We start from the raw sequence: 26,805 nt of genomic DNA, 5'->3' as shown, positions 1-26,805 counted from the left end.
CAGATCACTTGTCTGAAGCATGCTCCAAGCGGCAGAGCCTGAGCAGATGTGCCAGAGCCAAGAGGAAGCGTCGCCCGCCGCGGCCAAGCAGCAGCTGCGGAGCCTCTGCACGGGGGCTGCTGCCGCAGGAGCCACCTCCCCAGCCCCTTATATGGGCCACAGGGACTGCAGGATGGGAGGAACGTGCTTGTGTCCAAAATACCGTAGGTGTCTTAAGGAGGGAACAAGCTCAGGCCTGGTGAAATTGCCTTTAATGTCAATGCGATGGGTGAATGCACGGGGCTGGGGAGGAGGGCGAAGAGGCAACATGCCCCATCTGCAGCCCCTGGGCTCTGCCCCATTTGTTTTTCTGGCTCTGTGTGCTTCTGGCTGTGGGGTTTGCACAAAAATGCCTGGGGAAGCTGCCCGGGGCACCTGAAAGGCTCGAAGAACAGAACACAGATGGAAAGGACCTGGTATCATTTTCATTTTTATTTTAAGCCAAACACAAGAATATTAAGGGATCTGATTCCCAATATTTGAACACCTGGGACTGATACACAGCAGAACCTTCTCAGAGGCACGAGATTTTCCCTGGACATAATCTAAAACAAATGTCTTCCTAGTCAACCTCTAATCAAGGCCTTATGGATCAGTGAATAAATACAGGGGCTTAGTTAAATTAGCAAGAGTCATGGTGTTGTTGTTGCTTTTATGACTAGCTCACTTATCTCCTTACGTAGATTTTTGTCTTCTGTCTTCAGGAAAGAGGCCAAGTCTTTCAGCATCTGTTTAATACAGTGGCTAGATATGGTGCTTTGCAGATATTTGCTAACAAGCAACGATGCTTCAGGGCAGGAAGACGCGCACAGGCCCAGGTTCCTGCAAGCCTGTCCTGGATGGCACTAGTTCCTGCAAAAACACCTCCTGCGAGCAGTTCTCCAAGCGCAGTTTTCCTCTGCTCGTGCTTGCATCTTTGTGCTTTTGCATAGTGTTTTTTGCAGGGACACAGCCACTTTTGCAGCGCTGTAGTGGCCTTTTACACTGACGGAGGAAGAGCATGGAGGATTTGCACTGGTTTCATTTCTGAGTGTGTCTAGTCTCTAGCAGCCTTCGCTGTGGTCAACTTTGCCCGCCAGCCAGACCATAAGTAAACGCTTTGGCCTCATGTTTTAGGCAAGTTCAGTAAACACAGTGCGAGCGCTGCTGCAGCCCTTCAGCTCCTCCGTATTCCTGCCAGCTCTCCACAATGATGGATGATGGAGAATTGACTGTATCCTTGGTCGAGAGCCGCACCAGAAGGCGCGGTTCAGCGCCGTGGGGACGACGTGCTCTCCGTGGGGCTGTTCTCCGCCGGTCTCTTGCGTTTCTAGCCAGCCTGAGGGCTCTGCAAAGCTAGAACAAGGAGAGAGGAACTGTCGATGTGACACGGCTCGGTTAGTGAACGATGGTGCTCGTTCCCTTGTGGAAACGGCACTGCTGGTAGAGTGATAAACTGGAAGCCTTCAGGGATTTGCGAGGACAGCTAGGGAGCTGAGGATGAGTGAGACATTGCTGTACGTCTGCATGAATAGACACAGACAGTGGGTGTGAGCTGGAAGGCCCGGGAGACTGTGGAGCACTGTCCTTGGGTTTGCAGGGCCAGCAAAGCCACCAATGTGGCGATTGGCAGACTTTTCCTCAGGTCTCAGCTCTGGAAGGGGGCTGAAGCCATTTTATAGTCCTTACCCTGCCACACACAGTGCTAGCAGATGGTACTGCTGCCGCTGCAAAGCAAGTGCTGGCTCTTGGAGCTGCTTTGTAGCTCTGGGCACCTTGGCCATTGCCACAACGGGCTGGGACCAGGCATAAGCAGCGTGGGCAGTCACTGGGACGGTCCTCTGCTCTCCGTGCCAGCTCTGCTCCTCCTCACCCTCTTCTCATTACCCTGGGGAAAGCAAAATCCAGTTTTGCCTCCATCGCTGATCTACTGTCACCCCTGCGCTCTCCTCTCAGGCTTTCTCCAGGCCTTGGAGGTGGGTGCCTCTGTCTGCCTCCCCAACCCGGTCTTGCGAGGCACCAGCTTTGCAAAGCGGAGCGGAGTTTGCTGCTTCTCGTCCGTGCTCCAAGGCCCTCTGTACCTGCAGAGCCTGGGCTTCCCCACCGCCGTCCACAGCCCAATGCCCACGGTGGGAACGGCTCCAAAATCAAGCGCCACGAGCAGCCCGGCGGCACGTGAGTCTGCTTGGTGAGCCCAGCTGGGGAAGCGAGCTGGCCAAAAAAATTCCCTTTTTTGCAGGGAGGGTTATTCTTTAATTCCGCTCGGCTCCTCGTTCGGGTTTCCGCTGGTTCCTCCAAAGGAGCCGCAGGGCAGCCCGGGGCGGGAGGACAGGCAGGTGCCCTCGGATGGGCACCCTCGCGGGGCGCTCAGCGCCTCGAGGAACGTTGCTCAGCTGGCCGTCAGCTAAAGCTAAAGCTGCTCCGTCAGCAGTTCAAGGCAAGTTCAAATACTGAACTGCGGAGCGGTTTCCTTCCCCACGGACTGAGCGCAGCGCCCGGTCCGCAGCAGGGCCCGGTGCCCAGGCAGCGTGGTCATCGCTCCTTGCTAGCACAGCGCCCACGAAAACTCCCGCGTTGGGCTGGAGCTGGCAAGGGGCGGAAATGCCTTCCCCTGCGCCGCTCCAGTGCTTTGAAAAGTGTTTACATTCCAAAGCGGGATGAGAAGTCCAAATTTTGCCGGCATTTGGCCAGGGAATCGTTCCAATTTGCAAACATTTACGTGACTTGTTTTTTGATCGTGTTAACATAAATAAATAGACGGGATCAAACCGGCGTGGAGCGATCAGCGGACCAGACTGTTTTGACAGCCGAGCTCAACACTGCTTCCTCAAAGGAGTCTGTCCAAAGAGGTATGTCCCAGCAAACCCTTCTGATTTTGACGCCAATTACATTTTCCTAAAGAAAGCTGGTCGTCCCCACCAAGTCCACATGGCGTAGCTTGCTTTCTAGTGACCTTCTGGCCACTTCCATATCCCAGATGATCTATTTAATGTGATTTAGCAAACGTGCCCTCTAACCAGACTGTCACGGCCACAGGGCTGCTCTCTTGGGGGGTTTCTGCAGCAACTCTCTCTCCTCTATCTGGTGACTCTAAGTGCTATTTTCCGGAGCAGGGACTTCATCAGCCACGGTTAACTGGGGAACATGGAGCAGCCCCCTTTGCCACCCTCCTTAACCCCCCACTTCTAACACCCTCCTTTGAACTCTTTAGTGAAGATGCCAGGACTTGACTAGATATCTAGTGCTCTGGTGCTCACTTAAGCCTCCATGCCCTAAATAGCACTCAGCAGTCATTTATCATCGCGGTCCGGGTTCTCCAGGCAGTGTGCTTTTGCATGACAGTATTTATAGCCATGCCAATTTTAATTTTTTCAGAAATACTGAAATACTTGTGTTCCCTGCTAAAATATCTTATCGAAGCTGCCATGCTCCTGTGGTTCAATAAACATCAACCACCTCACAAATGAAATTTGTCACAACATATTCTTTTATTATCCCTTGATCTTCCCTAGTCGTGGCTGCTCTTCTTCTGGAAGCTACCATCATTTCCCTGCTGAGGGCACAGAATGTCTGGGCCACACAGTTGGCTTTCCTAGTGGACGTGGCACTTGGCTAACACTTGGGCCTCACATCTTTCTTCTGTCCCACGTGTTGGTTTGTGTCATGGATACTGGCCTCCCTGTGAATCCCATAAATGACCTGTGTCTGGCCATGGCATGGGGGGAAAGCTGGGGCAATGGGCTTCAGTGCGGTGGTCTGTGTCCCTCCTCCCTTGCTTGGGGGGGGGGTCTTGCTAAGTCTCATTGCCTCCCTCATCCCACAGACCCCCAGTGGGTTTGGCAAAGAGCTGGCAGAGCAGTCTGGGAATCATAGCCCTCCTCCAATGCCTGGTTCCTCTACCTTGAGAAATTGGTCTAATTAGAGCAGAGTGAAATGCTTCTCCTGCTCGCAGAGCCACCGCTCCCAAGACAACTTAGAGCGCTGCCTAACACCATTAGCATGACAGCATGTCTCCTGAAAACTACGCATTTGCTCACACGCTCAGCAGGCTGCAGACCAGATGTAGCCACTCTGGCTGGAGGTGCCAAGCATAACAATTAAGGGCAGCTTTGCGGTGGTTTTGCAAACGGCAGCTGCAAATCGCAGGCACATTTTGCTGTCCTTCTTGTTTCCAGGCACAATATAGACCTCTTGTACCCCCCCGAGGGGCACCGCTGGTTGGTGTCAAGATGACGGTGAGGATCTGCTCATGCCAGCTGGCCTCAGGACCTCAGTGACTTACCAAAACCAGAAGTCTCATGGCAAAGAGCACCAGCTGATATGCATCTCAGCTAAATCGCTGAATATTACATCTTGGTTTTGGCAAGCTACTCTATCTGTTTGTTTTTTAAACGCTGACTCAAGCTGCAGTTCTGCAAACACGGAGTAACTTTATCCAGGTGAACAACCATGCTGAGTTCAGGAGGGATGCCATCGTGCACAAGGGAGCTTCTTTATTTGCAGAATGGATGCAGTAGCAGGCAAAAACTATTTTATTAGGTCTTAATTACTTCCTTACCATCCAAAATTCTTAAATTTGCCACTAAAGGCAGATAGAAATAAAAATGTCACACTTTTGCAGCTCAGATATTTGCAACCATGAATAATAACACACTCACACACTCATTTACTAATGGATATGCTTCTCTTCTAATTTTTCTCCCCCTCCAAACATTTATGAAAGCTCTTTTCATTCCCATCACACCTTTGGTAGCAGTAAACCATTCTGTGTTTTGTTCCTCTTATCTTTTCTCTGAAAGCTTTTATTGACTGCATGTTGGGTTTTTTTTCTCCTCACCCTTTCCATTTCCCACATAGCCTTTTTTCTGCTGTTGTTTTAAGGCTTCAGATCTGAGAAGTCCCTGGTGGAGCTATTTTGGATTTTTCTCTCCGTGGCAACTGAGAACTCCTAGATGAACTAATGACAGGAGCAATAAGGAAATGCAGAGCTGGCTCCAGAATATATTGGAATTCTGGGGTTTTAAGCAAGTTACTGAACTACCTGGATCAAGAATTCATATCCAAAAGCCATTTTGTCTTAGTGCCTGACTCTTATTTACATCTAACAGCTGTAAGTGTTTTAGGGATCGGATCTGAAGTTGTTTCTCTGCATGTTTTTCTTCAAAAAAGAGGAAAGAGCCTCTTCCCTTTTCAAATAACATGTGACTGCAGGTAAAAAAATTCTGTAGCTCATAGGAGGACCAGCTGGAGCCAGTTGTAAATGAGCAGACTTGGACCTCCATGCCAAAAGGATGAGCAGAACTCAGTGAGCCCTTTCAGAAACAGCATTTTTTTGTTGCTGCCTTCCCATCCAAGCCGGGCAGCTCGCTGCCTCCGAGAGCTACGAGCAGGGAGCACTGAGTGGGAACAGGCAGTCCACAGCCAACCTTTCACCAGGGATAAACTGGATTATCCAAACAGGATCCTGGTTTTTAGCTTGTTATCGGTGGCTCACTTTACTGGGTCTGACAGCTGTGTGATACCTGGATGCTAGATGCAGCGGTTCGGCTCTCTCCCGGACTGTTTGTGGGGTATTTTTGTGAGTGACTGAAATGCATCTCAGATGGGGGTCTGCCTCGCTGGGAGGAAAGCTCTGGTATTTGGTCTGGGTCTCTTCTGCATGCCTTTCGGGCGACAAAGCGCCCTTCCCCTCCCGGGGGCACGGTGCCTGCTGGGACCCTGCGCTGCAGAGCTGCAGCTTGCCGGGCTTGTGCCAGGGCAGATCAGCCAACACAGTCTGCTTCTCCTAAAATTCGATGCCATGGGTCTCTGTGTCCTGTCCTTGCTGACACACATGCCTGTTGTCCCTTGCCCGTCCAGCCGCGCTCGCTTGCGAGTCCCTCCGGCTCAGCAAGTGGCCTCCTTCCTCAACGCGCTCTGCTTTTCTTGTACTGCTTTTGGTAGCGAGCGCTGGAGCCAGGGACACAGGACAGCTCTGCCAGTACCTTTCCCGCAAAGCAAAGGTGCCCGGCTCTCCCTCCCCGGCCCGTGGGGTTTGCACAGCGGGGCTGGGCAGCTGGTGTTACCTTCCTTGTGTTGGCGGTGCCGGGGCGTTCATTTAGCTGAGATGACACTCCGTGTCTCCCCTTCCCTAGTGTGTTCCCTTGGGATCGGCCCCTGCATCTGCCGGATGGGGCCACGGAGTTGCAATGTGAAATCACGCTGCACTTGCCCTCCTCAGCTACCGAAATGGGGCACGGGAGGGGAAATCGGACCCTACTCAGCTGACCGGGAGATGACGGACGCCAGTTTTTGCCATTTCATTGAGTGCATCTGCAGCCAGGACAGGAGTCGAGCAGCTCAGGTGCCAAAAAGGACAGGAGTGCACCAGGACATGTGAGCGGCTACCTGTTCTGCTTTGGTTGCCAGCTGCTGTTGGCTGGAGCAAGGGACTTTCCAAATCACTGATGCACGAAACCACTAACAGCTCAACTTTGATCCTTACACTTTGAAAGGAGTCCTGAATTTTTCAAAGCAACCAACTCTCAGCACAGGTCATAGGCAACCACATTTCCCTGACTTCACTTCTTCTGGGAAGGCTATGCTGCATGTTAGGAAATGCCCAGCTACTTCTAGGAACCTCAGTTTTGGGTTACTGGGTTTGTGGCTGCTTTTGGAAATAAACCACAAGGGCCTTCTATGATGTTTTGGTGGCTATTTACCACCTTAATCCTGCACTAACCAAATGGGTTTTTTTTGCAGAAGCGTTTCCTTAGCTCCTGAATAGAGATGTGTAAAATTGGCAGCTCTTCCAAACAACTCTCTCCAATTTTGGCAGGTGCCAAGTGCTTGGCACCTCTGCAGTCACCAGGGGTTTAAGAAAGCAAATCCCGGTTAGATACATCAACGAAAAACAGACTGGGCAGAAAGGGGGAAGTTTAAAAAAGAAAAAGAGAAGAATATTACCTACAGTTCTGTGTAGTCCAAGGAATTTATGGAGGCCTCTTTTGTTTCCATTTGGGAAAGCCCCAAACAGAAGTGCAGGGATGCATGCTAGCCTGAAGAAGAGCAGCTTGCAGGTGGGCTGCGAGGCCTTTAGAGAAGGAGAAAGACCTTTAGTCTTACCCTTCTTTGCTACTAGCTCTTCTGAAGTAAGAGTAGCTATTGGCTAAGTGCATTACTCCATGGATGGGGTCTGGTGTTGCTCCCTAAGAGCGCTTAGTTTCCGCGAGACGCAACGAAGCTCTTTTTGCCCAGCTCAGGCGGGCGCCGCAGAGCAAACGCCGTTTCTAGGTCACTCTGTTCTTGAGAGATGAGGCAAAAAGAGAAAGCAGGTTAGGAGACACTCAAAACACCTAGGAGAGAGGAGGCCAGGCCCAAGCATTAAGTGGCCTAGAAGTTAAAAAACCTCTCTCACATGTCTTGGAAACCCCTTGTCTAATCTGCCTCCTGCGGTGGCAAAGTCCCTGCTAGCAGGGATCCTGCTGCTTGCAGCCCAGAGAGCTTGGGCTTAAGTGGATGCCTGTTTTGGGGAGAATCGGCACAGAGGGGAAGATTCACCTCCAAGCAAGATGTTGAGGCTTCGTTAGCATAACACCAAATCCATCAGATCTGCCCTGGCTGCCCTCGCTGCTATCTGAGGCACTCCCAGCCTTTTCCTTTCCATGTGTCACTGGAGTCTAATCCTGCACGCAGAAAATGCCTTATGCTTTTTGCTCTTATTCCTTCAGGGCATCTGTTTTCTCTTCCCTTTTGCCTGCCTGCTCAACAGTCTGAGCTCAGCTAGGCTAATCCCTCCATTTCCAGTTACGTTCTCCGCTTCACATAATAAATATTAACAGCTTACATGTATCTTGGGGTTCTCGCTCAAGGACTCCAAATAGCTTCACGGTTCATCTGCGCATGGGGAGCACATTATTCACCAGCAAAACACGGCCACTGATGAGGCAGCAGTTGTGTAGCAACCTACAGCAACAATACACAACTGCAAAGATGGGAAGTGAAGATAAATATCGTATCCGTTCGAAACTGGGAGGGGATTGGAGTTGGCGCAATATAAGCATTCACATTGAATTTTAGCCAGAATGCTGCAAATAGTGCTCCTATGCTTACAGAAAGAACTATAGGATTTAAAATACTTAACCCATCCCTGGAGGTTTATTTACAACTCACATTAGTGGTGCTGACATGTTAGGATTTCAGAGATGCCCTTAGCGGGAGAGCGGGTAGTGACTCAGTGACAAACTATACAGGATTGCTCTAAAGCTTTTCCTCAGAATTTCTGTGGAAGGAAAATTCTCACTATTGTATATAAATAATTATTATCTATCAAATTGAAAAATGGGAATTGCTCGGGCAGCTTTGCCCTTCAGCTATGGCTTTCCCTATCCCGCGATGACAGAAAGACAATTGCTACTTTTTTTTTTTTTTTCCTGTGGTGCTACAAACCATTCTGCTATCTCATAACACTCTCCAAACCTTAATGTGGTGAAAGGAAAAGCGGGAGAGGGGAGAGAAACCCGTTCCCTCCTCCACAGCGGAGGGAGTGGAGCGGCCGGCCAAGGACGGCATATTCCCATCTTTCCCTCACCTGGTCCGGGCGGCGGTGGCAGTGGGCTCGCTTGCCCGGTGCCTCCTACTGATTAGGAAAGCCAGGTGTGCCAAAAGCAACGGCACACACAAAGCAAGCCGCGCGCAGGAGCGAGCTGGCCCACGCTCGCTTCAGCTGGTGCCGCAGTTGCTGAAGGGACACTGAAGCCCTTGGGCGCTTGCCCGCAAACGACGTCCCAGAGCTGCAAATCGAATCCAGCCTCTGCCGTGGGGTTTGGGGGCCTCCCTTCTCTGCAGCAGCCGCTGTCGCACTGACGGGGGCTTTTCATTTCTACCCTTGACTCGTAGGGGACTGCTCTCGAAAAAAAAAGGTGACTGAGCTGCCTTTGCGGCAGAATTATTCTGCATATTCAGTCCTTAATTTGCTAGCGCCTCTCCAGCAGTCTCCTGCTGCGTGGCTGGGTTGGTTTTTCTCTCTTTCTGCTTAGGACTTTATGTTTCTGGTGGTTTTGAATTTCACTACATTGAAAAAAAAAAAAAAGCGCCTCTTCTCTTGTTTCTCCAGATCATTCTGGTTCTGTCCTCCTTCATCCACTACTTCATTTTAAAGGGACAGGGAGAGGCGATTTTTCCACAGTCACTTAGTCTGCATCTTCCCAAAGCTCCTGAAGGACAATATTAAACACTGACGTTCTCCCGTGGGTCTCCTTCCACCATATGCACAACACCCATTTTTTTCCTTTGACCTGGACTCTTAAGCTATGGCGTACATAGCACGTACAGAAAACTGACTTTTCCTTCTCTCTTTTTTTCAGTGGCTGTACAGACAGCTTAGTGCAATCCACCCTCTTCTACCCACTTTTTTTTTTTTGTACTTAGCAAACTGGTCATTATGTCAAAGGATATGTTTGTTTTGTGTGATCTGCTTTATATAAGTGTGTTTGGCAATTCTTAAACTTTTATCTGGAGCATCCACATGCTGGACTATTTCCCACTGGAACTGCTCTTGGTATAAGTTAGCAAATACCATAGATAAATGGGAGGGGGGAATAAGCAAGAAAGACTTGTTTATACAGCTCGCAAAACTTGTGCTAGGTTAAGGGAACACAGGATAGCGTAAAACCTTTTCAACTCCATTTCAGTCTCTGTCAGGACTGCACCATCCTGCTAAACAGCCACACAACAGCCTGGAGGAAAGGACTAGGATCCTTGGATTAAACAAGACACTTCGGAGCAGTTCCAGACAGCAAGGCCTGGCTGGACGCTGAGACCTAAAGTCCCCACTCCTTACAGAGCAGAGACAAGCGCAGAGGACCCGTGTCTCTGCAGGGGAGAGAACTGTCTTCCCTGTCCTCAGTCGATCACGGGGACAAAGCAGCAAACCTCAGGCAACTCTGCTGCCTTTTTTCCCCAAGCCATTAAGTGCCATTTCTCTGGCAGGGTTAAAAGGGTCTTGAAAATAGGTTCCCTTGCCAGCACGTTTGGCTGCATGCAGCACACCCAGCCTTCCTGGGAGGGCACAGAAACGAGGGTGTCTGCAAACAGCCTGGCAGCCAAGAGCCCCACACAATTCGCATGAATCCCCACAGGGCAAAGCTGTGCCAAGAGCTGGGGCAGCGATGGAGAGCCACCCACATGTGTTTTAGGGATTCCTTTTGTGCCAAGGAAACAAGCACGTCTCATCACTCAGATTCTGCCCACATATTTCTCAGTAAACTCAGATCTTGCCTTAGGGCCTTCAGTACTATTTCATTTATCCCATTTCAGTCCCCCTCCACCCTGTTCTAACCTTGCACGCCACAAACGCCTTGAACCTGCACGCACCAAGTCTTGTTTGGCTACACACTGGCCGTAACTGCAGCATCCCCTGCTACTTCATCCTTACCCCTTCCTGTTCCCACTCTCCTGAGGTGACCAGTCTGGAAACAAAAATGAATCAAGGAAAAGATCCAGGTGTGTTCTGTCATTTTCACTTTCACTTCTGTAGTCATGTCTTCATTTTGTCTAATGCTATATCACATTTTCACGTGGAGCCACCAGACAGTGCGGCAGTGGTCATCCCAGAGGCCTCTCTGCATTGCTTATGAAAGCCTAGTTCCCCAGGGAGGGGCAGAGACCAGCGTGGAGACTGGAGCGGGAAGGAAAAGAGGCTCGCTTGCCGCCTGCTGTCAGAAGACTGAACTGAAGAGCAACATTTCAGTGATCCTGACACCTTTGACAGCCAGTTCATCCCTCCTGCTGACTTGATGCATTGCAAGCAGATCAGCAGCCCACCTCCTCTCTTCAATAGCCAGCTCTCTGCTCTGACACATGGAATGCACTTCTGCATCTTCAGGGCAGGCACATCACTACATAGCTATAGTGTCCAGTACAATCAACCTGTAACTTCCTCCTTCCTGTTCATTACCAGGAGTCTGCTCAAAGCAAACTGTGTTTGTAAGCTCTCCCCTGTGTTGCACAGCTTTGCAGATTGAGACTGTGAGAGTGCATTAAGGGAAAAGCCATGCATTTTGCCCTGCTGGATAAGCTGAATTTATATTTTAACTCCAAGTCATAAGCTAGGGACAGAACTTGGCAAATAAGCATGCGTAAGACAAACACCTGCTTTGACATCACCAATAAGGGGTCAGGCTACTTTTAAGGCAGAAGCTTGCCTGCTACAAGCTGCAACTCTGTGTTCTGGAGAAATACAGGGTTTCAATGGGAAGAGCTGTCACACCCACACATATGTCTGATGTAAGTAATAGAGCAAGCCACATAGGTGCCAATGAGTGTAGCTATAAGTTATTTATTCTGCAAAATAGAGGTATCTTCTATGGAGTTGAACACTGGAATCACAGCATTATGAACCGAGTTGTGGAAACATTATGACAGCACACACGCTAAGGCACACACACATACACCTACACGCACACACAGCCTTTGTACAGGCCCCTACTCTTGCATTATCCAGAAAGGGAGCCCTCTCTGCAACTTTATTTGTAATAACTTGCAGTGAGGGTTGCATTCAAGATCCCTTCCCGTATGCACAGGGCTTCCAAGGGAACGAAGTTGGTCAGGATAGGGTGCATTGCACAGGCAACACGTGTGTGAGAGAGCTGCACAGGCTCCCCAGCCCAGTGTTCAGCACATGCTGGATAGGAGTTAACTCTTGGCAGAACACAGCTGTTGGCTGGAGCTCTCTCCTTGCCTCAGTCTTTGCTCACGGAGCTGAGTGCAGGGTGGCTGCAGGAGGCACATCCCCATGTTAGGACACAGTCAGCGCTCCCTGCTCGCCATGGTCCATGTTCCAAAGCCGGTAGAACTCTGCAAAGTCCACATAGGGCTCAACACGCCCGTCTTCATCCGGCTGGAGCGAGTGGGTGGGTCGGGAGCGAAAGAGACCCCCATCCGAACTTGAGCTGCTACTCTGCGTGTGGGTATTAGTGGACTGGAGAGTCACAGTTGGACTCTGACTGTGGAGAGAGAGAGAATGAACATGAGCATCTGTATTTTTTCCCAGCCAGTGCTTTGGACATGAAAAGCACCGGTAGAAATGCCAACTTTTTTTCCACAGATCAAGCTATCCTTCACAAACAGATAAAAGAAGTTGCAATCCCTTGCTCTATCAGAGCATTAGCTGTGTTCAGAACTGCCTGGAACTGATGAGTGCCAAAGATATCTATCTCACCTTTAATTGAAGGACCTCAAGTACCACCAGGCTTCTGAGGAACAGAGAAGAAGAAGAAGAAAAAAAAAGCAAGGCATGCACTCTGCTGGCCTCCCCACACCCATGCAGAATGACCTTTACGGGAAAAGCCTGGCAGCAAGAAAGATCTCTTCTTGTGTGACCTGTGTCATGGCCAAAGCAACTCTGGTCTGTCAGCCTCATTTTTTTCTGCAGCTACCAGAGCACAATAACCAGAGAGCTTCTTCACTCTGCAGCGTATACACACTCTACCCTATGCCAAAGGCTCAACTGAAACCAGAGCCATTGGCATGAGCCTGCAAAGTGGATCCAGATGCGATCCAGTTCTAATCTTTATTCTCTTCCACCCTGGCCTCCACCTCTGAGCGAGCCAACTTGTGCAACACAGCTTCTCCAGCAGCTATACAGGTGACCTGCACTGCCCCTGCCCCTTACTAAAAATGCTCCCTCCACGCACAGCACCCACCACACTTTGCACCCAAGACCCAAAGAGAAGGGCTGCATGCTGCCAGCGTGCCCTCCAGCAACTGCAGCAGCTCCTCCCAAGGCACGTTCCCAGAGCTGGTTTCAGCTGCTTGCTTTACTCATTCCCACTCTTCACACAATTGCTTTCCAGATAACACATTATGCTGGTTGTGAATACGGTGTGATGCTACAGTCAGGAGGGCCACGTTGCAGATAAAGGAAATAGTGACAGGTAACTGACAGGTGTCTCTCTGCTTTTCAAACCCATTACACAGTGTGAAGCACAGGGAAGGATTATGGCTATCACAAGAGAATGGTATTTACTTAGTGAGGGTGGGGGTGGCTTCATCCAGAGTAGAGCTGCTGTGGGCACCATTGACCATCTGGCCTTGGGAAGGCATGACGAGGGACAGTGTGACACTTGTCTTACTTGTGCTTTGGGAGCTGGAATACGGCACAGAGACTGGATAGACACGGCCTCCTGAGAAGGGAGAAAACAGAATTATAAGTCCTGTCAAGACATAAGTGATTGGGCACGAACAGGGTCAAATAACAGTCAAAGGAAAGGCCAAAGATCCCAAGAAAAGAACTTGTACTAAACTGCCTTTCTTAAATGTACTGCATTTTGTCAAGTTGTCCCAGGCTCCAGGTCCTAGAAGCAGACAAACCCTTTAACAAGGAAATGCCTTCTACACTGAGCATCTTTTCTCCTAACATTAAGTCAGTGCTGAATCAAGAGACCTTGTCTTCCACCCTCCATTTTGTTTTGTTCCCTCCCCAATATACCTTGCGTTGGTGTCAGCGTGGGCTGGCTCATTTCACCCAGGGGGTACCCGAAATTCCTCACAAGTAGTGTCATGTCTTCATGCCGGGGACAGAACTTGGACCGTTCCCCACCACTGGCAAAAGTGTCACAGTGGATCCGCTTAACCCGGTCCACTACTGCTTGTGCCACTGCATCCAGTGATGTCTGCTTCGCAAACTCTGTGGCTATCATGGCTGCAATTTCCTGAGCACAAAAAAAGGCAGGAGGATGTTTCAGAGAGGATTCTGGAGGAAACTTTTTCCAGCCATCTGGCCTAAGATTTTTTACAGCAACTCATCTGGCTGTTGTGCTTGCCAGTCTCACTCGGTGATATTTGCCTTTGTACCTTGAATCATCTTGTTCTCCTTAATGAACTACTCCTAAAGAACAGAAAGCTGCCTGGAAGAACTGGCTTGGCAAAGCAGCTCTCTCATTATTACAGGCTGGGATGGGGGAGCACAGGCATCCAACCCAGGTGGCACTCACAGGACAGATGGGGAAGAAAGTCTGCATCAGAGCAGCTGGCACCACTGGGATAAGCCAAAAGCCATGGGAATGCTTCCCACATGGGAACGTTCACCTGATTGGCCTGTCCAGGCCCATGAGCTGCCTCCAGAGCTTTGTAGAGCCCTTCTGACATCAGCACCAAGAAACCAGTCATGCCATCCAGCGAGTGCCCTCCATGGATTTCAGGCTCTGCTATGATGGGTTTAGATTTAGCAGCACTGGAAAGAGACAGCATATTTAGTACTTAATGGTGATGTAGTAGGTCAGAGTGGAGGGCCATGAAGAGAAAGTGGGACTGAAGTCACAAAGTTGAGTTTTTCTAACCTGAGCAGTTCAATATCAGTATAGCCATACTTGACTTTGTAATCTCCAATGCGCCGAGTGCTTTCCTGCCCACGAATAGTTCCCACTTGTTTTATTTTCCCTGCATCCAAGCCTGCCAGATTGAAGGAAAAAAAAAAAAAAGCTCATTGACTTTGGGAACTTTGCAGGACTTCTTGAGGTTATACAGTGAGGAATGAGAAAAGAAATATCCACAGCTAAGGAGAATTGTGAGACAAAGTAAGATGTCAAAGAATCATTAGGAGTCCAACAGGAAGGACAGGAAGAATGGCTTGCTCTGTTCAATGGGGCACCTTCTCATTAGTCGTAGCCTGGGAAGGAGAGAGATGCATGCACCCCGACATACACACTCTGAATGCCATGGCTGGCTCCGAGACAAAGCCCATGTCCTAGTCCAAGGCCACCGGTGGCAGCTGGCCTGGACACACACGTATTCACTGAAAAGACAGTGGAGCATCTGTGCCTGTCAGCTTCAGACTGTGTGATAGGAGGAGGAAAGCCAGACTGGGGGGAAAGAAAGAATGTGAAGGATTCTGCTCCATTTCTCTTTCACCTGCTATTGAACCCTGCTCCTAACCTCTATACAACAATTTCCCTAGTATGCTTTTTGGGGGAGGGAAAAAAAGGAGAGCTAGCTATAAAAGCCAACAAATTTGCCAACTGCTGAAATCAGTACTGGCTATTCCTAAAAGCTAAGACAGTGAGCAAATAAGTATTTACCTTAAAAAAAAGTTTAAGGAAACATGCCTCTGCTTCAGTGTATAACTCAAATTCAGCAGGGGTTAGGAAGGCACCCCATCTTGAAAGAGGTCCTAACTGGGACCATCTGGGAGCAGCTACTATTTGAGACAGGACTTGGAACAGACAAGCCACTTACCTGGTCTGTTCTGGTGATTCCTCCCTGCTTACACCTAGAGCTAACAGGCAGAAAATATTGTTTTGAGATTTTATCTAGGGATGACTGTCCTCAGTACAAGGTGAAGGCAGGGGTCCAGCTGAAACTCTCCCTCTGAGTCAAACCAAACCTCACTGCACAGATGGCTCCACACCTACCCCAGCAGTAAGACACAACTCTGCCATCTGCTGCAGACCAAAGCTGACTCATCAACGCGGCCTGGCTCATTTGCCAGCTCACAGCAGGGGGATACATGCTATCGGCAGACGCAAACATGGGGAGGCTTGCAGCATGCCAGAGGTTCTCTGTCTAAATCACAGCTCCCTCCTGGAGCACTGAATAAGCTGCAATGTGCTGGATTGACAGCGATACAGGCATCACACCTCTCCCTCCCTCCCTCCACAGAGAGGCAGCACAGGCAACACCATGACAAACATGACCCCCACTATTTCCTATCACTACGCTTCAATCTAGCCTTACAGTGACCTCCTTTGGGCCCCAATAGAGCCTGTGCACACTGGCTTGTTCCACAGGCTCTCTCCTCTGTTGGGACTGCCAGTAGGAGAGCCACTGCTGTGTCAGGTTAAGAAGGTGGGTATATCTAGCGGATTCCTGTTCTGCTGTGGACTGCAACCGAATTCTGCACAGTTCTTCTGGTAGTGGAAAGAGAGTTGAAGGCTCTCTTTCCCTAGACCTTTGTATTCATTTTTCTATTTCATAGTACATATCACTTTCACAAGATTATGGGTAAAAAAGAGAAAACGGAAGAGAAATGGAATGCAAGATAAGATCTTGCAGCAAAAAATTACCACACCAACAGCCTTACTAGATAAGAATATGTCTACTAGGTGAAGATATTGAAGAGTGCCAAATTAGGCCTGTCTAAAAAATATATATATACAGGACATAAGTATCTCAGTAAGAAGAATTTGGTGTTAATAACCACACAAATGATTTGGGCTAGTTTTAGACAAAGAAAGAAAACATGTCAAACATAGTAAGGAAAAGGGAAATGGCCTGAAGCAAGATGTCTGTATTGGACAGAGCTCAATAGTTACTGATATGACACCAGTAAATGCCTGTGTTTGGCCTGGTTCCCTCTGAAACGTAGCTGCTTTTTTGCAACAGTTTGTACAAAGGCATATTGAAATGCACCATCCCAAGGGTGAGGCATCAGGCAGAACTTAACCCAGCATAACTATGTTTTGTCTCCAAAGGGGCAGTCACGCACTGTCCTTCCCGCTTCTACCCTCTGGCTATGCACTTCTGCTCCTGCCTTCAAATCAACTCTAGCAACCACACAGCTGGAGGGCAAATCAATTTCAGTTCGGCAGTTGGACATGAAACTAACTCTCAAAACGTGGGGAAAAAAAAATGGATAGTTTGAGTCAGTTCAGCTCGCTGAACCAACAGAACTCTGTAACCTCACAGTGGCTAGATCTGAAGAAAAAGAGGGCACTAAACTTGTAATTTGAAACCGCAGCCCATGAGGAGCTTCTTTTTGTGGCCAGTTATTGTTTCCAGTGGCTTGAGTCATTCCCGGTAACACAGAAACTGGGCCATGAGATGTTCTCAGATAAGAGCATGAAATCCAACACTTACCCAGCTGGGAGAAGCGAAAAAGTTCATCCTCATTCTCTGTTGTATGGTCCACGTTGAGCTGAGTCACCTGCAGCCCATCCACCGTGGACTTACATAGCAGTGCCCGGTTTGTACCTGCAGTAGAAGTAGTAATATGAGGCACCAGATAGCTCTGCCATTAAGATGCAGAACATATCCAAATGGTGAGAAGGAATGGAAAAGGGGAATAATGAAGGAAAAGAAGAGAAAGGCTCATGCATTGTCTTATCATAATCTCCTAAAAGTAGCCTTACTCACAGCATATTAGGCCTGCTAGGCATTTCTTTATCCAGGCCAGAGCTAGTACCTCAAAAGAAAGCTCTCCACTTCTCATTGAACCCGCACTACTGCCTCACAACCCACTTTTCTTCTGTCCTTTGGTCATATATGTTATATGAGCCAATATTTACGGAGATAAAGACCTAGACTGATTTCAGCGACTCCTATAAGTTATAAGCATATCACTTTATGGCCACAGACCAAACAAACTGCCCCCCAAGTTCAAATTTCTTTTGCTTCCTAGAACTGCAGCCATCCTCAGAAATGCCAAGACTGAGGAGCTGACAAAGAACAACTCACCCACATTGGCGATATAGAGCTTGTTGTTGAGAACAACAGCCACAATAGCCATGGCTCCTCCAGAGATCTCCTGCTCTACAACCTTCAATCTCTCCACAATCTTCTGGTACTGAGAAGGCAGTTGGTGGTGAGGGACACCCTGGAACCCAAGATACCAGGGGAAGCTTAAACACACAATCCACAACACAGAAACCACAGCTGGAATCCAAATGCTGCAAGGAGGGAACTGTCTTTATACAGTCTTGCCACGAGGCTGAGACAAAGAAACATCCTAACAAATAACATGGCTCTGATAAGGTTCTGGAGATGACAGCCCAGTTCATCTGAAGAGCAGAATCCACATCTGCCCAGATGCCATGCAAATTTGAGGCCCTGTCTGTTATCTGTGTCATATGGCTTGGTTCTGGAAGAGCCAAATGCACAGGGGTGAACTCTCATCTCCGCAATATATTCAGTTCTTCACCCTTCTTCTGAGACGACTAATAATGATTCTACGTAGGGCCAGTAAGAACACAGTAGGAACTGGACCAAGACACTTGTTTCATTTCACACAGGCTTCCAGGAGAGAACTAAAGAGTAATAATTTTTCAATTACAGCCTCCTTTGGACCAGACTGACTAGTGTCTCCAAGACTCATTCAGAAATTTGGAGGGAGGGAGGGAGGGAGGGACCTCCTGCAATCTCTGTTGTTAAGGCTACATTACCTCTGGTAGTTGGGACTGCAGGCTGGCCTTCTCTGCCAAAGCATCATCAATGGACTCCAGGAAACTCCTTTCTACCACATCAAAAGCCTAGGAGAGGCCATAAGAGAGACTGAGCTCTTATCTAATATCTGCAGAGCTTTCTGGCTACCCATCCCCACCACACCAAAACTGGCTCACAAGAGTGGCTGATTGCTGTATAGACATTCAAGGATCACTACATCACACCTAAGAACAATTATTTCAGTGCAACTAATTAGCAGCTTGTAAAAACAATCTGCAATATGCAAAACATGAGATAAAAATATATGTTATGTTCAGAGTGATGTCAGAGACCTGTCTGATTTTGTGTGTTGATTGTAAGAACTTATCTATTATCACTCCAGAAAATACACTCACAAATCCATCTCCCCACACATTAAGTATTCCCTTTTACTCATTGTCATCTCCTCCACAGGCTGACTTGTCCCTACATGTCCAGTGAAGACTGGCTGCAGCTTCCCACAGAGCTCTCAGCAGTGCACTGTCCGAGCCAGGGGGACAGATGGGTATGAGGTGGGAGCAAAACAAAGCACTACAGCTGCTCAGGATGAGTGCTATCTCAGCTATTGGCAGATGTTCCCAATCCTCTCAGAAACCAGATGCTGTTCCCCTGGTGGCAAAAAAGAGGAGGTGGGTACTGTGAGAAGCAGGGACTGTTCTCAGCCAACTCTTATTTACCTGCAGCAGAACACGGCGCACATCAGCATCGCTGTGATCTGCGTGTAGCTGGCCCAACAGCAGTTCTGCAGAGAGCCTTTGACCCACAAAGTTAGTGACTCGGTTGCCATCATAGCCATTGAAGACGCCATAGAGGTAGCAGTTGTTCTCACTCCTGTCAGAGACGGCAGAAGCAAAGAGGTCACAGATGTCTGCGACATAAAAAAAGGCATACATAACAAGTTTCTCCAGACAACTCCTGCATGCTCTGGCCCCACCCTGTACTTCCAAGTCCTACTGTGACAAGCCAAACACCGCTCTTACCTGCCCGTGTCTGCAACGGTCTGTGTCCTGCGTGCAACCCACTTACCTGAATTTTAACCAATTATCTTCCAAGGGGTGACCCTCCGCCCCCTTGCCATCTGCACTGTAGGAACGGTTTGGAGCTGAGCCTACCCCAGAGAGATGGCAGGATGGTAAATCATCTGTCCAACTGGGCTGCTGCTCCTGGGAGACAGGAAAAGAAAAGAGACCATGTAAATGCCAAGCAGCCCAAAGTGAAGACTCTGGTTCAGCATGGGTAACAGGACCATCCCCACCCTCTTCTCAGCCCTTCTCACCTTTGCTAAAAGGGTAGCACACCACCCCAGCCAGTAACTTCACATTCCCTGCCACTGCTGCAGAACTGGAACACTTACCACTTTCTTTCCCTCTGAAGCTGAGCTCTGGCTGCACCTCCAGCTCTTGCTAACAAAAAACCAGAACTGAAATTTGCACCTGAATTTTACACTCAATACAGCATAGCACTACCGATCCATTTGGTGAACCAGACTCTCACGCATCTGTGGCCTGGAAGCATGGGGAACGCTATGACTCCCTGCTGGACTACATCCACTCAGGAAAAGAGGGCGAGAGCCCTGTCGCTGCAGACAACTAGAGAGGATCCCTCGGGGCCACCAGCTCCCTGTCACACACACACACACACACACACACACACAGGGCCTGCCGAGGCCTGGCCTGCCCTGCCGCCCCGCTCCCACAGCCCAGGCACAGCCCCTCTCAGCCACCTGCCGCCCCCCACCCGCCACACGCCCGTGCCCCTCTGCAGAGCGGCAGGCCAGCTCAGGGAACAGACATTTGCGCATGCAGAGTCCCCCCTCCGCCCGGGCCCGGCCGCCCAGCAAGGACTCGCTGCCCTGAGGCAGAACGACGGAGGACAACGACCCGCCACCACAGAAGTGGCCCCACCACCACCACCACCGGCCCTCCCCCTTCCCACAGGGCGCCGCGGGGGGCGGGCGAGAGGGGCCCAGGCCCCCCTCACACACACCTGGGGGTGCGTGTGCACGGAGGGGGGGGGGGAAGATGCCACTCACACTCTGCAGCAGACTCCTCCTCTGCGCCGCCATCTTGGAGCAGGACCGACCTTCTTCCTTCCCCCCCCCCCCGCCCTGTCTCCTCCAGAGCAGCCGAGTCTGCCGGCAAGAGCGGCCGCTCCTCGCCTCTCCTCTTCCCTCTCCCCCCCCCCGGGGGCGCGCGCAGCCAACGGCCGCGGCACGCGCCGCTTCCGAGAGGGGGCGCCACAGCCCCGCCCCTTCCGCTGGGAGAGCGGTGGTTGGGCGGGGGGATGGTGCGCAGTCTCTTCCCCGGCGGGGGCAAGTGGGGCAGCCGCACTGGCAGTGTGGCGTGATGCTAGTGTTATGCTCTGCGCTGCTCTGTATTTATATATATTAATATAAACGAATAATTATTAATTAATTAATAATTAATTAATATATTTATATAAAAATTTCTCATTTCCCTTTCCTCTTTTCTCAGGCAAATTGAGACATTTCTTGTTTCTTGCCTGGAGGCCATGAGTACTGAGAGAAAGAAGCACCCTTCTACCATCATTGCAAGTGTGTGTGGAGGAGGGAGGAGAGGCAGAGTCATGAGGAATCCTATGAAGTGGGGTTATTTTGGGCACCAAATAGCCCTAAGCAAGCCTGGCAGCCAGTTGTGTTCTGTGCAGTTCTTAAGGAAGACCAAGTGTGGTTAAAACCAAGGTACCAGCTGTCAGCTGCACTCTTGGCCCATAGATACCACAAGAGGCCTCCACTTTCCTCAGCTTGGAATTCCTCTGCTGCCAAGGTGGTCAAGGTCCTTTCCCAAACGCATTTACAGGCCACAGCAAGGACTTAGTGGGACCATGCCCTCAGGCCAGCAATGGGAAGGTGTCCAGAGCAGCTCATAGGTGCTTCTCAGTATCCACCATAGTTTAGAGCAGTCCTTGGTAGACTGGAGTCAGACACAACAGCAAAATCACTTGTAGTTTGTCAAAGAGCTGGATCAAAACTGCTGGGACCGTCTGAAACACCCCTCTGCTGGCATGGAGTGCCAGCAGAGCAGAACCACTCAGGTTCACTATTCAGAAAAATTTGTGGGGAGCGCTTTGCAGGGGTGACAGCTCTGTGCCCTGATTTCCCTGCTCAGCCCTGACAATGTGCCTGACTGGTCCTCTCTGATCTGTGCCACAGGCTTTCCCATCTGGGGCGAACCGGTGCCTTTCCAGCCCCTGTGCCCCAGTGTCACTTTTCCGTATTCTGTCCTATTATGACACAGAAAGGGCACAGACTTCTCTTTGCTAAATTTTCTAAGTCCACTAGCCAACACTTGCAAATTCCTTCTCCATCTGGATCATGATCTGACTGAGACCTTTACTAGGTGGGGATTATGTTTCCCTCCTCCATGCTCTTCGCTAGACTTGCAGGCTGAGGCCTTCCTTTTTTGCCCTCCCTGCCACCTTGATTCTCAACTATCTTGACTGAAACCTCCCTGCAAGGTGCTGTGCAACTGCAAAGCAGGGCCAGAGCTGAGCTGACCCTGGCTGCTGAACTAGTTCAAGCTGGAGCATATCTACATAGGTGTTGTGAATCCACTTGTTACATGTCTCTATGCCTCTCACTTGGGATGTGGAGGAACTTGGGTGGGAATACTTGACATCTGTGTATGTAAAATGAGCGCTGTTATTGAGCTCTTCATCTAGACTATATTCTGTGCCATCTCCTGTCAATAGATTCCTGTAAGTAAATTTAGGCCAACACATTCACTTTGCTGTTTCTACTTGAGTGATATAGACACAGAGATAAGTGATTTTGCTCTTCTTTAAGAACCTAACTTTGCCTTTCTAGGCTGAGGTAGACAGTTTCAGGAAAGACAGTTTCCATTTAGCCAGCCCTACTGAACCAGGAGGGAAGAAACAGGAATCATTCCCATCACTTACTTTCATTGTAAGTCAGTTGAAGAGCCCTCCAGGTGCGTGACTGTCATCTCTTGAAGTGAGCAATGGCAGGCAGACTGGCTGCAGCACCAGGGCTTTCTGGGAAAAGCACATCTCTGTGTGAATCAGAACTGAAGGGTCTTCAACATGCCAGACGTGCAGTTTTAGTCATGTGTAGCAGTGCAGTTGTGGTGAGGATGGGAGTACTAAGCAGTCTTGACTTCCAGCAGTCACTTGATACTCTTTTAATGACATCTTTGTGGCAAATATATTAGGTTCAGATGCACTTCAGAAATAATTGCCAGTTAATTAACCTCATTCTATAGAATGATGGCTTTTGCTGCAGGGACTCCTGCTAGAGGATTCCAGCTCTCTTCCTGTAAATCCTTTGTCTATTGTTTAATTACATCTCTTTCTTCCAAATATACAAAGAGTTCATATCCTTTTCCATTGTGCAAGACACACAAATTTTCAGCCATTCAAGCAGACTTGGATACACAGGCAGGATTAATTTTTTTAAAGGTTATATTGTCCAAAGATGGAAAAAAATGCTGAATCTAAAACCCCAGTCTACAAACAAGATTCCACATGTTTAGCTTCACATATAAGCTTGGTCTCACTGATGTCATTTGAACTATTCCTGGTTGTAAAGCTGTGAGTGGGTACAAGTAATTATAGGAATGGGGCCTGAGTCTGCTTTAAAATTGAAATTAGGAGTAACAGATTTAGAATGAATAAAGATTTGTTTTCTTACCCGTATTAAAAGCTCATGGTGCTGCAGAAACCCGTGTAGAACAGCACTGTCTTTGTAGTTAAAAAGCAACAAAGAGTTACCTGCTTTTAAACACGATGTCACTTTTTTTCAGCATTGCAGCAAAAGCTTATGCTTATTTAATGACATTCAAGGCTGCAGTCATGCACCTTGATGAGCATGGGCAGACCCTGTCCTTGCACAGAGCACCACTGAAATCAGCAAGGCTTCGGATGTGCTGAGACCTTCCAGGGTGTATCGCATTGCAGGACTGGGAATTTAGGAGTCATTTTTGTCTTCTCATATGCATAAATGGCTCCTACTGAGACTAACAAGAGTGGGGTCTGTGTGTGTGTGTGTGCGTGTGTGTGTGTGTGTGTGTGTGTGTGCGCGCGTGCCGTTTTCCTTGTTTGTACAATGATTAGTCACCTCTTGCATTTAAAAGTGTGCCGTATTCCTAATTCAAATGTGTCTGGCTTCAGTTCTTACTCACTGATTATTGTCATTCTGGCTTATCTTTTTCCTTCCCCTTTGGGCTGGAACACAGACCTTCTAGTACAAAACATTTTCACATGGTGAAAATACTTGTGCCAGATTCTACCTGGATATTGCTGTTGCTCTGCCATTTAGTCTCTACCCTAACCTTGAGCAAGGCGCTTAACTATTTGCTCTGCAAAAAGAGCATGATAAGACTTACCAAACAGGGCTGTTTGCAGTGCTAAATGGTTACTTGTCCAGCATTTTGCAGTCTTCCAAAGGAAAGCACTACTGATGCTTGTGTGTTGCTTTGTGAATAACTGTTCACAGAGACCAAAAACTTTATGCAGCACTTGCAAAATGAAATACTGCACCAACAGAGTTTTTGTTGGTTGTGTTGATCAAGCTTACTTTTCCCTTTATTTATGCTTTTTATCTTTAGTAAATCCTCTCAGAAATTACCATGTTGTATGAGACAGCCAAAATCTCCCCAAGAATACCCAAGAATACAGAATACTGGCCATTGAACCTCATCCACACACAAATAAATTCATCTTAAAACACAGCTCCCTCTCTCATGTCAGTTTAAAACTCCCATATTTCTCATTTCTCTCTCTCTTTCTCTCTCTCTCTCTCCTTTTGTATTTATTGTTTCTCACTGCTTCTCTATTTCCAGTGCTAGGGATTATATACACAGCATTTCTGGTGCCAAGCTGTACTACCGCCTTCCTGTTTGTACAAATGATTTCTCTGTAGAAAAGGAAGTGTGGTCACTCTGCTGGGCCAGTAGATAAAAGATGTTCCCTGTTAAACAACATGCTCTGGGGGAGCACAATGTCAGTAGGACAGCCCCTGCAAGGTGCTGTTGTAGGCGCTCAGAAACTTTACACAATGAGAAGCAATTATAGGATTATCAGCAAAAGCCATCACATCATTTAGTTTTTCTCTGCTGGTCACAAGTGAGACTGGTTTAGGGAGATTTTTTGTCTGCCCTGTTTTGCTGATGATGGAAGCTGGGGCTGTGGGGAAAGTCGTGGTTTTTGGCAAGGCTTGCAGGTGGTGATATGGAAAAGGGTCACTCAGGCAGAGCCAGCTTGCTGCACTTGCTGTGTTCCTACAGCAGAGCATTACAGAGACTGATGGTGGAAGGGGTGGTACCGCAAGCATCACACAGCTCCTCCCGAGCTCTCCCCAACTCCCTCTACCAGCTTCAGCCTGCTGCTTCCCACAGGCCCAGATGCCCTAATGATCCTGGTTCCTCTGTAGGCCACTGCTTCCAGGCAGGCTGGAAAGGCCAAGAAATAAAGATGGAGCAATAGAGGGAACAACCATTAAGGAAGGAAGGGGAGCTGGAGGTAGAGAAGACAGCAGCTTCCTTCCTCCAGCACCTTCCAGGGAAATGGAAGGCCAAAGTGGAATAGCTACAGCCAGGAGAAGGGGAATGGTGAGGGAGAGCTGATGCCCAAAGATAAGAGAGAGCAAGCCAATATCACTGCAAAATTGATTTAGTAAAGAGCTGTGAGCCAGTTCAATTTTTTGAAGGAGGGAAATGGAGCTGTTACAGTTGCGCTGAAGCGTATGATTTTATTGAGTTCCACCATACACTAAACAAAGCCTCAGCTCCTGGAGCCCTGGGATTATGTGAACATTTCATTTTTTTAACTTTGTAACAGAATTGTGTTTCTAGATTTCAGGGCTGCAGGGAAAAGCTTCAAAACATGACTCCTAAGAGCTTGAAATATGAGAAAGCAATTAAAGAGATTTCAAATAATTAGAAGAAACAAATAAACTCATAATGTTGGATCCTTATTCATCTTAAATGCTTGGTTTTGGCAACATTTTGTCTCACGAGTTTTTAACTCTTACATTTGCCAACACAGACATTTTTCTTTCTGTGGGTAGGATATTTCCTCAACACTGCCATGGCACAAGCTAAGAACCCACAAGCACAAGCAAATCTTTGCTTTCTCCAAGCAAAGATTGATCAAAGGACAGATAGGTATATCAGCACTTCTGGATGTAGTCTTATGTGAAAGGAAGCTAGGAAACTCAGGAAGGAAAGGAAAGCGTGTGTGTGTGTGTGTGCACATGTGTGCATGTGCCCACCTGTGTATGCATGAGGGGAGGCAGTTTCGGGGACTGGATTCAGACTGTTCACCATCATGTTCCTCTGCTTATTGCCCCCAAGCTGCACAAGGGTAGGCACATGTGATGCTCAGGTATTCAGATGATGGGTGTATTAGAAGGGGATGAGAGAAAAGCTTTATCTAAGCACTGGAGGGGATGGCATTTTGAATTTTATTTTTATTGCACAGCAAGTTGAAATGAGATCCATTTTAATGATAGGGTGTCTATCACTGAAACCCACTATCTGTAGTGTCTTGAGAGCTCTGATTTCTCAGTATTTTGTTATGTTTTGAAAATGTATACTCTGCTAGACATCTGAGCAATAGTCACACATAGGTGAATACAGGTAAAGATGCATCAAAGTAATAAACCCATCTTCTTCCCTGGGTGTGAAGCTACTGATGTTTACTTTTGTATGGGTTTGTATCTTATATTCCCATATGTTCCCCATCCGTATCTCCTATGACCTTATCCCTTTCACAACAGAGCCCACTTCCCTCCCCAGTCCCTCACCTCTCACATGGTACTTCCAGCTCCTTCCCATGTTTTCCTGCTGGTTATGTAAGAGACACTTGACAGTGTGGATGGTTTGAAACATAAGCTGAGCAAAACAAGGAACTGTTAGCTCCCCTTGAAATGTCTCTCTCAATAAGGGCTGTTATTTAAGTCTCTCTCCTCCATTCAGCCACTGATTTTCACTAAACCTGTAGGAACTTAGTACCTTGGGCACCATCTGCACTGTCACCAGGAGAAGTGTCGGCGTGGGTGCCCCAGCTCTTTGACTGAGGTGGTATCCAGACTGCAGGGCCCCAGGACCCTCTGGGCCAGATGGGTGTGACCCCACTGCAGGCCATGGCAGGCCCACAGTACCCATCGCTGCTCTGCACTTAGGCTTCCCTTGCAAGGCAATGCTTTGACTTGTGCCAGAACAGCACCTGGATGCATGTGAACCTGTAGGCAGTATGACGAAGGGACTGAGACATCAGGGTGAAGGCGAGTGCTCTGGTATCAGAGTTCTGGGCCACGGTCCCCTCTGACAAACTGGGTTAACGCTGGCCAACAAGTTATCAGGCAAGTCCTGTCTGTCAGACATAAACCAGCGGGCCAGCCAGGTGGGAACACGTGAGCCTTGCCAGGCAAACTGGGCTAAAAAAGCCACCCTTTCACAAAGAAGAAGAAAATCCAGCCCATTTTTGATATAGTTTGGTTATTTTGAATGTCATAACTTTATTGAGACACCAGTAGTTACCACCTTCACTTTGTTAACCACAAATATATAGGACATTGTAAACACAGGTGCCAAGGTGGCAGGGTTCACTGTAGTTGGGTTTAGAATGGACGGG

General features: G+C 48.6%; 1 protein-coding gene and 1 long non-coding RNA gene across 3 annotated transcripts in view; both read right to left on the bottom strand.

The window, feature by feature from the left end:
• Nucleotides 1–456: 456 nt before the first annotated feature.
• LOC136991152 (uncharacterized) lies at nt 457–7,962 on the bottom strand. Its single transcript, XR_010883193.1, has 2 exons — nt 7,844–7,962; nt 457–1,374 (listed from the first exon to the last, which is right to left on the bottom strand). It is a non-coding gene; the product is annotated as an uncharacterized lncRNA (long non-coding RNA).
• Nucleotides 7,963–11,315: 3,353 nt separating this feature from the next.
• TAB1 (TGF-beta activated kinase 1 (MAP3K7) binding protein 1) overlaps nt 11,316–26,805 on the bottom strand; it is a 38,436-nt gene continuing 22,946 nt past the window's right edge. The window contains exons 1-11 of one of the 2 annotated variants that reach the window (XM_013947547.2): nt 20,225–20,288; nt 19,219–19,355; nt 18,870–19,023; nt 18,153–18,239; nt 17,449–17,587; nt 16,852–16,965; nt 14,337–14,448; nt 14,086–14,230; nt 13,487–13,709; nt 13,025–13,181; nt 11,316–12,002 (exon numbers count right to left, since the gene is read on the bottom strand). In XM_013947547.2, the coding sequence (XP_013803001.1) occupies nt 11,795–12,002; nt 13,025–13,181; nt 13,487–13,709; nt 14,086–14,230; nt 14,337–14,448; nt 16,852–16,965; nt 17,449–17,587; nt 18,153–18,239; nt 18,870–19,023; nt 19,219–19,355; nt 20,225–20,257 (1,509 nt within the window). In that variant the 5' untranslated portion in view covers nt 20,258–20,288 and the 3' untranslated portion in view covers nt 11,316–11,794. Of the gene's footprint in view, nt 12,003–13,024; nt 13,182–13,486; nt 13,710–14,085; nt 14,231–14,336; nt 14,449–16,851; nt 16,966–17,448; nt 17,588–18,152; nt 18,240–18,869; nt 19,024–19,218; nt 19,356–20,224; nt 20,289–26,805 lie in introns of those variants that run through there. The other variant, XM_067310107.1, reaches the window with a different exon arrangement.

This window comes from Apteryx mantelli, chromosome 1 (genome assembly GCF_036417845.1).
Source record: "Apteryx mantelli isolate bAptMan1 chromosome 1, bAptMan1.hap1, whole genome shotgun sequence".
Lineage (NCBI taxonomy): Eukaryota > Metazoa > Chordata > Aves > Apterygiformes > Apterygidae > Apteryx > Apteryx mantelli.
Note: the sequence above shows the minus strand (reverse complement) of the source record. Positions and strands in the feature narration are given on the sequence as shown.